Source organism: Aspergillus puulaauensis, chromosome 1, assembly GCF_016861865.1.
Source record: "Aspergillus puulaauensis MK2 DNA, chromosome 1, nearly complete sequence".
NCBI classification, from domain to species: Eukaryota; Fungi; Ascomycota; class Eurotiomycetes; order Eurotiales; family Aspergillaceae; genus Aspergillus; species Aspergillus puulaauensis.
In genome coordinates, this window is record NC_054857.1 from 862,204 (window position 1) to 876,716 (window position 14,513).

Genomic DNA, 14,513 nt, shown 5'->3' on the forward strand with positions numbered 1-14,513 from the left:
AAACACCACGGCGGACTAAATGAACTCTGCATGAACATAGCCGTATATGACAGTGGAGGTTTGCGATTGACTTGACCTATTTGCTGGCCGTAGGTCATCGAAGCGGAAGGTGTATGTTTCCCGATGATCGAACAGGGTGCAAGACAATTGCCTAGCACAGCAGGCGCGCAAATATGCTGGTTCGTGACTGCGGTACAGCTCGGAAAGGTATCACGGCGGACGTTCTACTTGGCTTCCTGTGCGCGCTATCCGGCTATTCACCCAAGTTGCAATTTGAACAACACTTTAAAGACCAACATGCTACCATGATCCGGCTCGTGCCGCCTGCGGGTCTCCATGGCTGGTGTTCATATTGTGATGGAAACTGGCGCAGGAGTGGCTTCAAGTCCTGGTACAAACATAGCAGGGATTTCGGTGCGACAACGTAGATGCTCGGACGGTGGAATTGCCAGAAACACACAATTTGTGATCAAAGCTGCGAATACCCGTCTTGTCAGCAGACTGAGGAAGATACCTCTCAAACTAGCCTTTTCGAGTTCGGCCACCTAATATGCAGAGCATCCTCGCTACTCCAGCGCCATATCAGTTGCTTAGAATCATGTTCAACTTCCACTCGTCGGTGCTTCATATAAAAAGTAACAATGGCACCGCCGAAACACAGATGACGGAACTCCGTCAAATGGCTAAGGGGTGGCTAGTTGGTCCGTTCATTGACCCTGGCGATAACACTTTTCGGGATTGACGCACTCTTGAATGGAATGTACGCGTTATTCCACTCCACGAACATTGCCCGCGCGCTTAGTCCATAACGTATTGCGCGTCGAGTAAATGCAAGATTGCTCGGGCGTTAGTCGACATCCGCAAATGCAGTCGCATAATCGCCATAGCTTTCCCCTTCATACGCGACCCGCCATTCCCGTTGACTCTGCCCCGGGGTTAACACCGCCTAGATGCCAATCGGCATCTGGACATACCCACTGGGCTCCCATGTGGCACAGCATCTTGGTGTCTCACTCACTGCGGTCCCGAGAAGGAAACATTCTAGAACATGGCTTCGCCCGCATTCCAAAAACTCATCGGTCGAGTCCGAAGGGGCTGTCTGACGTTCTGACGGCCGAGTGGGCAAAGTTTCGGAGGGGAAAACAGGAGAGACAAGACTTCAGAGTCAGGACCAATGCGATACGGAGGAATTTGCGTTGGAGTCAGTCACGGGTTTCACGTAGATGTTGTTCGAGCTTTCGAGTCATGGGCGTGTTGTTGCAGTATCAACCCACACATTTCCCCACATATTCCGACGTCGCCTTATCGCCATTATTACCGACAGGAGTAATAATCCAAGGAAGCGGCCGATAGGAGCCAATTGAAAGTCGAGACTAGCCCGAGAAAGCGCGAAGTCCGAGGCGATAAGAGGCGTGGATCTGGTCGAGGAGATCGAATTTCCGAACTGGCACGCACATGATTCAAGGTTAGCCGTCCGCTATATAGGCGAGGAAGGACAGCAATGGTCGACGAGGGCAGCAGACCTGGGGAGACGAACCAGATTGAGAGCTGGTGCAGGGCTGGCGCAGGCCCCAGAAAGGACGCGTAAGATGTCGGTTTGAAGGAAGCATGGAGGAGGTGGATCACCACATGGAAAGTAAGCGACAGACGATGGTGAAACAGGCCGTCGGATGCCGAGCAGGCGCCGAGCCAAGGGATTGAATAATGGAGATCGGATAATGGGCGAGCGAAGACTCGACGAGGTGCCAGGGTGGAAGAGGAGAGTGAGGCAAAATCGCGCGTCCCTCAAAACGGCAACGGCCGCGAGGGAATTAATTCCCTCCGCTCTTTGTCGCCAGCTACGGAGATTATTTTCTTCTTCGGGGGCTGGCAAATTTGCCCTCGAAGCGATGACGAGACGACAGACGACGACTGGGGAATCGAAACTCGAACGACTCGAGTCTCACGACTCAAGAGGAAAGAAACCGTTATCAGATTGTCTGCAACTGTGCCCCACGAGGGCCACGACCGTTGAGAAAAGACTCCACGGTGGCACAGCGACCGTCCACGAACGCCCTCGGTCTCACCCCAGTTTTGCATTCTGCCGTTGGATTGGACGACACGACCAGGCTATTGGATTCGCATTTACGTACTAACATGGATCCAGTCCATGCACAATGAGCCGCGATGAGGAGTTGGCTCAGTTGAGACCAGGCGCGGTATCGCAGAACTGCTGTGTGCGTTAATGAAAGTCGCAGAACGCCCAACGTGACAAGAGGCTGGACGATCAGCTCGTTTGCTTTGCCGGGCCTGCGTGTTTGCCTTTTTAAATCGGGCATTCGGAGCAGATCTCCCAGTTCTCGGGCCTGAAGCACGACTCCGATACGTGTTATTATTTTGTACTACTCCAGCTGCCAGCACGAGGAGCGTGGGCTGACTGGGCCAGCTCCACTAGTCCACTATCGTCTATCGATATGTTTCTGGGCGAGTCAGTAATGCCTAACTACGAGTCCAGAATAGGTGAGCTCAGCAGAGACCATGATGCGCACTGGGCAGTGAGAAATGAGGGTCAACTTGTTTCCGAATTGCTTGCGCAGCCCAATCTTCCAATGGTGCGAGTCGCGCCTCGCGTCGCGATAGTGACCGGGGAATCGACTCCGGAACGAGCCGAGGGCTGCGTGATACTTCAGGCTCGACTTTCAGGCCCAGGTTGTCCAGGGTGCGGGCGTCAGCAGTCAGCCCAAGCCACTGCCAGACCCTGAATGCTGAGCGACGTCAGGCTGTCATGGGCTCCTGGCATGTCTCTTATTAGTCTTGGTCCCCCTGGGGCATTTTTCCGAGATCCGAGCTAGTGGTGCCAATTGACATTGAATTTCCGGTCCTCTCCAGGATATGACAATGGACCCCTATTTGCAAGTATAATTAGTCTGGAACCTTGGATGGTCTAGCAGCAAGTAAGCAACGACGACTCGTCATCAAATGCCCACACCCAACTCGCAGTCCAGTCGCAGGCTCGCAGCAGGCTCGATCTTGCATTCTTACCTTGGGAGACGGCGCAGAGCAAGGCGATGAAGCGATGAAGATCGACCAGATGATCGTTCACCTGCATTGTTGCTTTTGGATGGGAAAACGCAAGCCGGGCTTCCAGATTGGCTCTGGAACTTCCCCTTGCAGACAGCCATGCAGTGCTGGCCAAGGCCCACCGGAAAATGCAGAAATTGCAGCGTTGAAGAGACTGCGAGCTGGAGAATCATCCTTAATTAAACCTTGCTGGGTCCACCGACACTTTCTGACAGCTCGTTAGTCCCCATCAGACAGCATCGCGCACCGCGGCGTGGCCGGTTGCACGTACGACTCAGTAGGTGTTGGACGGAAGCAGGTACAAGAATAACTTGATACCCAGGTGCAAGACACAGCAGCGGTTGCATGTCCCAGGGTTCTTCCAATAATAACAAGAATGGGGCCAGGGCCAGCATTGGAGAAATGGAGAGCTCGAATAACGAATTGCATCGGAATTGCAGCAGGTGGAGATGCTGACGAGTGCAGGCTTCTCGAAGGACCACCGATGCCTCGAGGGTCTGTTTCAGCTTGGCGCTAGGCCGCATCGGGGAGCTACGGGGGTGTCCGCCGCCCAGAGGGGAAACTGCTGCCCTCGTCGCAAATTCCTATTGGTTCCATCAGCTGAATCGGGCCCACTAAAACCGCCCAATGAACACTCAGGGGTGTACTCTCCAAGCAACAAGCAGACAGAGGAAAAGCCTCCCCGAAGCGACCTGGGGCCTGACAGGCCATGGCTGGCAGTCAAAGGACGCGAAGAATGTGACCCCAAGTCCCACGGACACGGAGACATTTCCTCACTTGTCCATCGCGCCATAATACGCGCAGCGACTGGACAGAGATGATGACATTCAGCCCTCCCAACACCTTCAGGGACTCTTCCCCCCCCCACCCTGGGCTAGTCCTAATCCAGTTCTCTGTCACAGATCTGGTTCCATGGGTGTCTTCGGATTGGGAGCCCGGATTGGGGACATCAAGGAGAATCCCAATGTTACCCACGCTTGACTGTACGGCGTAAGGAGTCGAGGAACGCACGTCTGGTGACGACGCCTCGATCTGAATCTTCTACCGGTGGTCTACATCGGACATCAAGTAGGAACCGACTCATCGACTATGGATAGATCATTTCATGCCCTATCGCCCAACGGGCAATAGCCTGTGAGGGCTGAGATCTCTCCCGGCGGCCCGTGGACGATGGATTGAGGAGGAGGAGGGGGTGTTTGAGGGCCCAGGATCGGGTCGAGATTCATCGTTCCAGATGGAGCTGAAGCTGCAAGTGGTAAATGCGATAGAGGCAGTCTCAGTCGCGGCAATTCCTCTGATGGTGAATCTCCCGTACCCAGAATCCCAGATTCCAGAGGCTGGAAAATTACCTCTAGTTAGCTGTTTCATCTTATACTTAGCCAGAATTGCTGCTCCAACTCCCGCCACAAATGGCCCAGTTCCAGCACTCCCTCCCGCTTATTTCATGTTCATCTGGGGACACACCCAAGGTTCAGATAGATGACAGCCTCAAGAGTCAGATAGAGGTGTACTATTATTAAACTGCATTCTGATTGTGCATTCTGCATTCCAGCGTGGGCAGCGCCGCTGATACTCCGTACTGGCAGTTTGTCTGACGGCCTCTATTCTGACTCTCTCAACGCTCATGCCACTATCCACTTTTTTACTCATTGTCTCTTTGATGTCATTTAACTGCCTTACTTTTCGCCATTATTATTTGTATTTTATTTTATTATTTTAGGCCAAGGCCTATTTTCCTACCTGATTTCCACCCCAAACCCCCTTTCCAGCACCACGCCTGCAGTTCCTCAGCGAGCACCACGCGAAAAAAAAAAAAAAAAAGAAAAATAATAATAAAAAAAACTCAAGCCTAATCTTAAATATAAGATGCTCGGAAATCATCATCAACTCTGTTGATGTCAAACTCCCGAGACTTTGGCCGGACTGCTTCCAGAGTTCTTCTGGCCTTCTTCTACTAACTCTCTCCTCGCTATCGCATCCTCTTCGCTCTTCCATCCTCGCGTGTCCGCTCCTTGTCGTCCTGCTTGCTTCTTGGCCCATAATCCTAATTTATCCTTATTTCTCCGATACATTCCCTGCCCTGTCGCTGTTTCATTCCCTGGTTGCTTGCTGCTGCTCTTGGTACCTAATCCTCGCTCACTTGCATACCTACTTGGGTCCTTTAGTCTTCACTGCTGGCCTTCTTGCCCAATCTTCACTGTCCATTCATTCGCCTTTTTTTTTATCATTCTCTTCTTTCTACTTCTTGCTCTCCTTTGCTCCTGATTTTATTCACCGGATTCCTCTTTCCAGCCTTCGTGGGTCCTTTTTCTCCTGTGACGTCCGCCGAGGTACCTGCAGTGCTTTTCTGCATCACGACGACACGACAACAACCACGACATTTAATCTCGACAATATATAGACTCCTTCTATTTCCTTAGTGCCGGGCCTCGGGTTAATTGTGTTGAAACACCTATCTACCCCTCCATTTGGCCCTCAATCCATTCAGGCGACCCTCCTGCTTCGTCGCAAGTGTGGAGTCCCAACGCTGAAACGAGCGCCCAAGAGACGTACGACCATCACGCCAGCAGCCTGGATCTGGGATTTGTGGATTGGCCCTTTCATGCGGAACTTGCTGTGGTTTCGCTTCGACGATTACTCGCTGCCAGTCTGCTCTCGCAGTTTGCCATTCGCCCATCCAGCTCTCGCGATCAGTGCCCACTGACTTCGCGTGTGTCCTCTTGATCACCGGGCGTATTCAATGCGCCTGCGCTACTAGGGCTGGGTCTATTCGCTTTCCTCTTTCCCAGTCTTCCAGAAAGCATGTCCGCGGCTGTCGAGTGTATGACATCGGTTACCATATCACAGACTGCCGTCATGGACCCCTCTACCGCCGACAAGAAGCGCAACAAGCTAGGATACCATCGTACATCTGTCGCATGCGGTGAGTATCTTCCTCTCCCCGATCGTCCTGCCCCATCGATGCGTTACTTATTCGTGTCTCGATAGTCCATTGTCGACGGCGCAAAATCCGGTGTCTCGTAGCAGCAGACGACCCCCAAGGGCGATGCGAAAACTGCATTCGGCTGCGAAAAGAATGCCAGTTCTTCCCCGTGGACCAGCAGCCACCTATCGAGAAGAAATCTCGTCCCAGTTCTCGCATTGAGACGATCTCAGCAGATGTTTCCACGGCTTCATCTTCGCCTCCGACGGCTACTGGTGAGCAAACAGATGCCTATTATCCTTACCAACCCATGCCCTTGAGTGCCGGCCCAGAGGTAGCATCCTTCAGTGCTGCGGGCTATCCTGCGAATCCGATGGCACATTTTCCACCAGGTGAGTAACCATGCGCTTTTTAACAACCGCCAAAACTGCGGAGATTGACGACTAACGACGCGGGTTGGCTCTAGATGCGACAGCGCCGATGGATCCGTCCGTTCCCTGGGACGAGTTTACTACCCTCCCATCAGACCCCCAGATGCTGGCAACAATGTCCGCAGCAGGGAAACAAATGGTCAACATGCCTCCACATGTATGGAGTCAACCGGGAACTCCCATGGCCGCCATGCCGCCAAACCCTTCGCTACCCGGAGCACCAACCGTGCCATCACAATCGCAGTCTCTCAGTCCCGCTTCCCCGTATACCGTTCAACCCGATGGATCAGTCTGGCAAATGACCCCGACGCGATCAATGACGTTCCCCGCACAACAGAACATGACTGCGCCGTATGGTAGTCCCACTGGATTCGCGCAACCAATCCCCGCCGATCTCAAGCGCAGAGTGACAAGCCCTGGTCAAGGCTATCATACCGGTCCTATGAACCCGCAGAGTCCCCCGGCCGACCTCCAAGGTACGCCGGTATCGGTCTCATACGCTGCCCAGCCCACCTCAATGGGTTACCCTAGTGCGTGGCAGGACGTAAACGGGTTGTCACAGGTGAACATGGTTCAATACCCTGTCTACACAGATGCAACGACGCAACAGGCCGCGTTTGGCAGTCCCCCGATGGGGCACCCCGGCCAACATCAATAACTACGAAGAAAATCGAACTTATAGAGAAAGGACAAACCCGGCGAAGAGCGACGATTTCGGTTCCTTAATATATACCCCCATTCGATATTTTGCATTTCTTTTTGGTTTCATAAATATCTTCCCGGTGGGGTTTTCGATATACTACATACTAGCTAAGCATTAGCGGGCGCAAGGGTTTCTGGGCGGCATTTTCCTCATCATCATCGTCATCATTTGTTTGTTTCATGTGCTCCTGCTTCATTACTATACATACGCAGCTCGCGGTTAGACTCTGTCTCTGTCTCTCACTCACTCTCCTTATGTTTGTGACCTTCTCGCCATTTTTCTTTTCGCCATCCGGTCAGGTTACTCTCTTTTTTTTTGTTATGTTTTGGATACTCATTACGTGGTCTTATGAACTGAACTAGATATAATCAGCCACAGGGAAAGTGTGTCCTGTGACCATCTAGATGCATTGTCTATGCATGTTACTTAGAGAAGCTTGGTTACTGTACAGCACGCTTGAATGGCATTTTTACTACGCATATGCATGATTACTATGTTTCTCAACCAGCACTTCTCAATCCACACGTTTCAGTCTTCTACTTCTATATATATACACTATGTCAATCTATGTCATTAACGAGATAGAGGTAGGTATAATTGCGCTACCGTAGACCTGCCGATGTTCCGAGGTCATACAGGTAGACAATCTCAATACGTAGTTACTACAGTAGTGTCTACCTTATATAAGTATCTGCATTAAAGTGGGTACTATAACAGGTTACTCCGACAAGTCAGAGTGATGGATTTTAACTTAACTGTTCTATCTACTTGACCAGATGGGCCGAGTAGGTAAAACCTAGAATCTGGGCGCCACTGCCAGGTTCTTACTCTAGTCTCCCTGGTCTAGAAGGCTTGCTAATGCTAACGAGATACTTGAGCCTCTTTTGCGACTACACACTAATGCTACTACTAGCGGTAGTGCTACCTAAGTTCCTAACCCGTATGGTATGCGGGGGTGGGGGGCATGCATATACTCCGTACGGAGTACATCAAGTAACGTGAGGCGCGATTGCGAAAGTGTTGTTAATATTCATGTGAATCTTGGCACAGTCTCCTTTTACCAGTAGATCTAAAGTACTATTCGTGTGGATTGTAGGTAGTTAATTTCTATACTAGAGTTGTACTCCGGAAGTTATTACCTGGGGTTGGAGGATGAAAACGTGGACTGTATATCGCAACAATTGATTAAAGATACGCGCGGACTAAGCAGAAAATACTGGCTATCAGCTGTTTCTACCAACAGGTCAGCGACATTACTTGGTGTTGTGCTCGCACAGTATTGACATCGATATACTTTATCAAGATAAGAAAAACTGGCTGATACCTTTTGCTCGACTTGGCCCGACCTTATCTCCTAATGAGGCTGTTTCTACGGAGATTCCATGTCTCTTTAACGTCGGAAAACTATATCCGCCAGTGTATAAGGCTTACCATGACTATGCGCTGGCCGGACCCAGATAGCACATGGGCCGGCAGCGGAGCTCGCAGCAGTCGAAACCGACACTGTTGTCTCCCCGTTCGTACACCGTGGATATACACGTCGGGTCTCATCAGGTTATTTGTAGGGCAAATTGCAAAGAGGAGGCAACCTCGTGTTTATCTTGAAAGATATCGCGCAAGATACTGAAGGTTTTGTGCAGCCTGGTGATAGCTAGATTTTGGCCAATGGCGAAGCCAGCGGTGGTCGAGAGTATATGAAGTACCGGAGATAAAACCCTCGTTTCGCAGTCCTACCAATGAGGGACCTAAGCTTGGGACATTCCTGATCGCACTTCATCTCTGCTTATCTTGTAACAAGGATGCGCTGGGTCGGATCAGCACGGGACGAGCCTTTCTCCGCGGTGGGCAGGATTCAGTATGGGGAATGGGGGAAAATAAAATCAGGGAGAAGGGAGAACCGCTTCATCACTATACTCCCCAAAGTCCCACTTGGAGAATAATAGCTCGTACAAAACCCCCAAGAAAAAAGTCGTCTGGGGTATGGACGTAGAGAGACCGGTCGGTTAGGGTAGGGTAGTGACAAGATATCAAGATACCAAGAGATACCAAGAGATAACCATGCCAAATATTTGACGGGTAACATGCACGTAATCGAATCCTAGTTGCTGCCCTCAGCAAGGGTCAACCGAGCTAATCTGACGTGTTTTGTTGAGTCTTATCTCGACCATTGTAGTCGGCAAATGAAGGAGTTGCCCCGTGGTTATCTTGATTATCACGACTTCGAGGGCCGATAGCCGGAGCGAGCTCATCATTTGTTCTGATGCTTTCTCTGCGATTATTGATTAGCATAGCCTTCTTTGACCGACAGCAGCATCCCCTGTAGTACAAAACCCAGGAAGTTACGCATTGGGCTGTTGAAGGCTAAATTGAAGCCTTGAAAAGAAAGCTCTTCGCCCTCTAATCGAAGATTCCTATAAGGTGACTAAGAGCCAACCCATAAGAGACTCACTTGACAGAGATGAGTGACAGACGACAATGTTCAGTAAACTCGTTCAAACCCAAGCGAATTGCCCTGGTTCTTTTCTGCTCTCAATCGTCTCTTCGGCCGCCGACCCCATCCAGTCACCAGTTCGACAGCAGCACTTTCGCCGTCTCTTTATAGCAAGCAAGTGGTCACGCATACGCTACTGTCGCCGCGAATCTCTCCAGTACCCCGATCTCTTTAAGCATACTGGTCGAGCCGCCGGGATTCATCTGAGGCGTCGTGTGATGATGACCTCTGCCTCACCATTACAAGATAAATCCTTCTTTGAGTGTGCGGCCTTTTTTTTTTTTTTTTTTTTTTTGCCTGCTCAGCCCCCGGTAACTTCGAGGATCGAGGTGCGTCTTCCCTGCCCTAATATTTATTTTTCTTCCTGCTGTCTTCCTGCACCACCCTGCGGTCGACTCCGAAATTCGGTGGCAGGGGTGCGCGGTATCACAATTGTCCCGTGCATTTCCAACATCCGCCGCAACCGCCAAAAAAGAATCTATCACCAATATCAAACACGCTGAAGGAAGCCTTATCGAGCCTGCATGGCGCCTCAATTGAGCGCGTGGGGGAGGAGTTCCTGTCAAGATGCGACCCTGACGAAGCACGGTTGATATTGTTTGCTTCATGGAATCGACACCGCTGAAGTGAAGACAGGGCTTATGATTCCCGATAGTCCGATTGCTTCTTTCCCCATGGTCAGCAGTGGCATGGTGGCACTTGGTCCAAGCAACGGCGCAGCCCGTATCCATCAGATCCACTCCATCCGCATCCCGGGGAAGGGGAGTCAATCCAGCCCATCAAGTTAAGGCATTAATCATCCCCGGCTATGGGCAGTCGGGCATTACACAACTGCCTGCGGGGTATGTGCCAAGGGATCCCTTTAGTGATCAGTCGGATGGTATGCAATCTTTCCATTTTGGGCAGCATCCTTAAGGGCATGGTCTCTGTCTGTTATTTTGCACACGGCACAGAACGAGACGGGAGAATCCTTTCGAGTAAGGTGCAGGATGCTCGTTGGTGGGTGGAAGAAAGGTTGCCTCATCATCAGCAACAAAAGGATTTACTCCGCTCGAGTATGACTGGGCAGAGTGGCCTGGGGACACGCGACAGAGCGGATTTTTTGGTTGTTATCGCAAGGCCCAAAACACGATGGGTGAGATCAGCAACTCGATAGTTTCGGTGCAACGAAAATGGTATCAACACGAAACTCCGGTCCCTAGGGATGTATGACGCCGGGAGGAAGACGAACGTCATTTTCAAGGACGGCGAGGGCCTTCGTTTCATGCTACTTGATCTTATTTGTGGCACTCAATCCGTATATCATACTCGCTTCGATTATCCGAAGGCACTCTTACGAGGAATGGACGATCGCGACCGCCACCTCATCCACTTTAAGATTGCCATTGACGACGCGGAATCTGAGCTTTTTGCCACACTGAAAGCCACCCAGCATGACTCAGGAACTTGCTTTCAATGTCGTCTTGCAGCTTGGTGTGAATGCTAGGGCGAGTTGTGTTGGTCCAGACCTCAAAAAGCAGCCGGCGCATTCGCTCAGTTTCCTTCGCTTGACGGTGACAGTGACCCCAGGAGCCGACAAATCCAATTAACAATTACATATGCCGAGACTCTTATCAGCTTATCACGCCGATTACAGTGGAAACCGTCACTGCAGCCGCGTGGGAACAGTGGGATAAGGTACAACCGACTCTTCGGCGAATCGACGACGTCGAGTATCCTCACAAGCGGAGTCTCAACAGTGGACCCTCACGTTTGTCTATCCTGCGGGGCCTTGTTCTCGGTGTCTTCGATTTTTGGAGACAAAGGTGGGTTTATCGAATTGTCCTCGAACTGCGGTGCCTCAGTTTCCAGTTGCCACCAACCTTCTTTCCAGGCCTGCTTCGGTCTTCGAATCGTCGGCTTCGGCGCGCTTCAGGGACAAGTCCAGTTGGCCTAACGGCTGCGTGGCCAACCTTGTGTAGCCTTGGCAGCATTGGATGAGTTCATTCGACCGATCTCGTAGCCACAGTAGGCACCGTCAGCTCGGGCAATACTAACACATACATACATAGTATATGGGGAGGCTCTTCCCTGACGCTGGCGTTGCACGTTGGCTCAGTTTCCTTCTCCAGTAGGAGGGCAGATGATATCACCCGTCGTGGAGTTCCAAGCGATCGCCCTCTGTGCGACCGGAGAGAAGCTGTCTCATAGGCGACCAGACAAGCCACTGCCATGACTGCTGACGATCACAAGAACGAAGACCAAGACACTGATGCAACCGGGAAAGATTCAGAGTGAGCAGTCCGCCCTTAGGCTGGGCCGGCTGGCAAGGGTCTGCGCGATGCCTGGTGGGACCAACACGGCCTGCGTCCCCTCGCTTTGTGAATATATGGATGCGGATAGGCTGCGTTCTCGCAGGATGAAGCTTTTAGTCGCTCCTTGCTGCGCTTGAAACGAGCTGACGAAACGATCGATACCGCAGTTCAATACCGGATCATACGGGGTTCGGGTAAGATAGGAACCAGCAGCTCAGCTCCGCCCAAGACCAATCTCCGAGCAGCCTAGTCGACTTTTCTATCTCGAAGACCACCAAAAAAAAGGCTCATCGAAGAGGGTATCTGAACCACGGTACGGTCTTAGGCTCGGCCACGATGCTGAACTTTGAAGTACGTACTACCTTCCTTAGTTTCCAAGCCCCACAATGGCCGAGGCAATTGAGATTCAGGAAAGCTGCCTCGAGGATGGTTTGCTTCGGGCACCAAACCTCCCGTCCATCTCGGCACGTCTCCGGTCCAGACGGACTGCCCGATGTCGTCCGCCCCGCCAGCCTGCTTCGATGGCTGTCCTATATCGGGCGTAGCAACGGCCGAGCCCACCTCCGACGAGCGGACGTTGCCGGCACCCTTCAGTGTGCGATATGGTACCTCTAGGACCGGAGCGAGATGCGCCTACACCGGTGTATACCTCAGACTTCATTGTCCCAACCACGCGACAATCGATCTGGCTAGACCATTTACAGTTAAATTGGTTTCCAATCTCCAACGGACAAAGCGTGCGTGAGCTCATGCTGCTCGAATCGGAACCAATTGTTGCGAGTTTTGAGAACTGCGGCTATTTGGACCAAGCATTGACGGTTTGATATAAAAAGAAGAGCCATCGCACGAGTCAAGACTCAGCAGCCGAACGTCCGAAACTACGCTTGGTTGATCGTAGACGGCACGAGATATACCGAGGCCAAAGCCTGGCGGTTTGGGCTAGTCTTGGAGCTCGCCGTGGTCATCAACGCACGCTAAAAGCAATACACAGGTCTACTGCGATTGGCGGGCTTATCCCCGCGAGGCCGCCACTCCCAGGTAAGACTGAGAGGCAGCAGGGTTCACAGCCGGTACTTTGGGATCCCGCAGGAGTACTTTACAGGAACGCAGTGATGCCCAGTTCACTGATCGAGTAGAATCGAGCGCTATTGTCTCGCGATTCGAGAACGCACAAAATTTACAAAAGTACGAGCGATAGATGAAGGTTTATTAAGCTCGGATTTAGAGTGTAATCCGTCTTCGAGAATCAGCGCGACTCCAGTCCTCCCCGCCCGCTATGAAACTCTGCGCTACTTGCCACTGTATTACCGTGTATTACATTCAAACAGCCGTACAAAGTATATTGATGTCGCGGTGTGCTGTCCTCCGCCTCAAGCTGTCCAAAAGAGAGCACAGAAAATGGTAGATGTTCAGTGGAAATGTTGAATATATTAACTATATTAAGATCAGTAGAGTTAAGCGTTGAGCTTGACAATCGGTGCACCTGCCCAGAACTGGCGGTTTTCGCTTTCTTACGGCGGGAAAGCAAAAAAAAAAAAAAAAAAAGACCGTCTGGACAAGAGAAGAATCCGGAGTGAGAATGCAGCCATGCTGCGGGTTAAGGTACTTCGTACTGGCATGAGGGGGGTCATTTCCATTATTTTGGCTATTACCTGAATCCATAATTCATCCCTACAACTGTTTATCATCGAGCTAAGAGTCCGCTCCTGGCTGGTCAACCACCTGCATCATCCATCCGACTCCCCCTCCAACACTCTCTTCACTCGTAGTATACCCCTCCTCTCCCTCTTCTTCTCTCCTCTCCCCTTCTTGCGGCCGGAATCCAATCCAATTCCAATCCCAATGCGCTTCGTGGGCTGTATCTGCACGAGCCTCGTTTGCGGTCCCAGCACCACGACGCCAATCTAGCTGGAGCTCATCCTGGGCTGCCCCCACAAAGATAACAAGAAAAAAAGAAAAAGGCACCACCCGGAAAACCCCAGGCTGGAGCAACTGCCGAATTTCAGAGCATCAAATATACCAAAAAAGACGAAGAACAAGTAACGGCTTGAGCCCGGATCGTCTCCAGTCTCCCAAATCTGTCAGAGCTGGAGCAAATAGAAAAAACTAGAAGAAAAAAAACTGGGGTATGCATCCCGAGTTTCAGAGGCCTGCTCATTTGGTCACTTAATAATTGTCCATTCTTTGGATGGAGTTGATCCATTGATCTCACCACCGAAACTGACCCGATCCTAGTTTCCGCTCTCTTCTGCGCCTTCTTCGCATCTTCCCTGCAACCTCCAGCGCTCCAGCCATCACCGTGACGCTTGGAGCCGGCCCTGAGGCTTCTGGTCGTTAACGGCGGGTAAGTTCAATTTTCCATTCCTGGCTGTGGTCTCTCGATCCCCAGGCTAACTGTTCCATGGCTGAAGGGGCCAATTATCGACGTCTGCTGCATTACTTCCGCTGCCTCCTCCGTTCCCTCCATCTCACCCTCTCGTCGTTTCTTATCTACCACCTTCCCCTTCCCTGTCCTGTCTATCTCTCTTCCTTTTCTGGCCTCTATCTATTTTTTTTTTCTTCCTTCCGGGCTTCCAATTAGAGGAGCCCACGAGATTTCCAACCCAAGATC

The 14,513-nt window shown here is 51.4% G+C and overlaps 2 protein-coding genes across 2 annotated transcripts; one reads left to right on the top strand and one right to left on the bottom strand.

Annotated features, from left to right (window-relative positions):
- Nucleotides 1–3,239: 3,239 nt before the first annotated feature.
- APUU_10396A (uncharacterized protein) lies at nucleotides 3,240–3,584 on the bottom strand (the record flags this gene model as incomplete). Its single annotated transcript, XM_041700329.1, has 1 exon — nucleotides 3,240–3,584. One exon carries the CDS (start codon nucleotides 3,582–3,584, stop codon nucleotides 3,240–3,242), a length of 345 nt encoding a protein of 114 aa, XP_041549762.1.
- A 2,278-nt stretch (nucleotides 3,585–5,862) lies between these two features.
- Nucleotides 5,863–7,072, top strand: APUU_10397S (putative C6 finger domain protein; the record flags this gene model as incomplete). The annotated part of the gene is made up of 3 exons (XM_041700340.1): nucleotides 5,863–5,983; nucleotides 6,049–6,375; nucleotides 6,450–7,072. 3 exons carry the CDS (start codon nucleotides 5,863–5,865, stop codon nucleotides 7,070–7,072), a joined length of 1,071 nt encoding a protein of 356 aa, XP_041549763.1.
- Nucleotides 7,073–14,513: the final 7,441 nt, after the last annotated feature.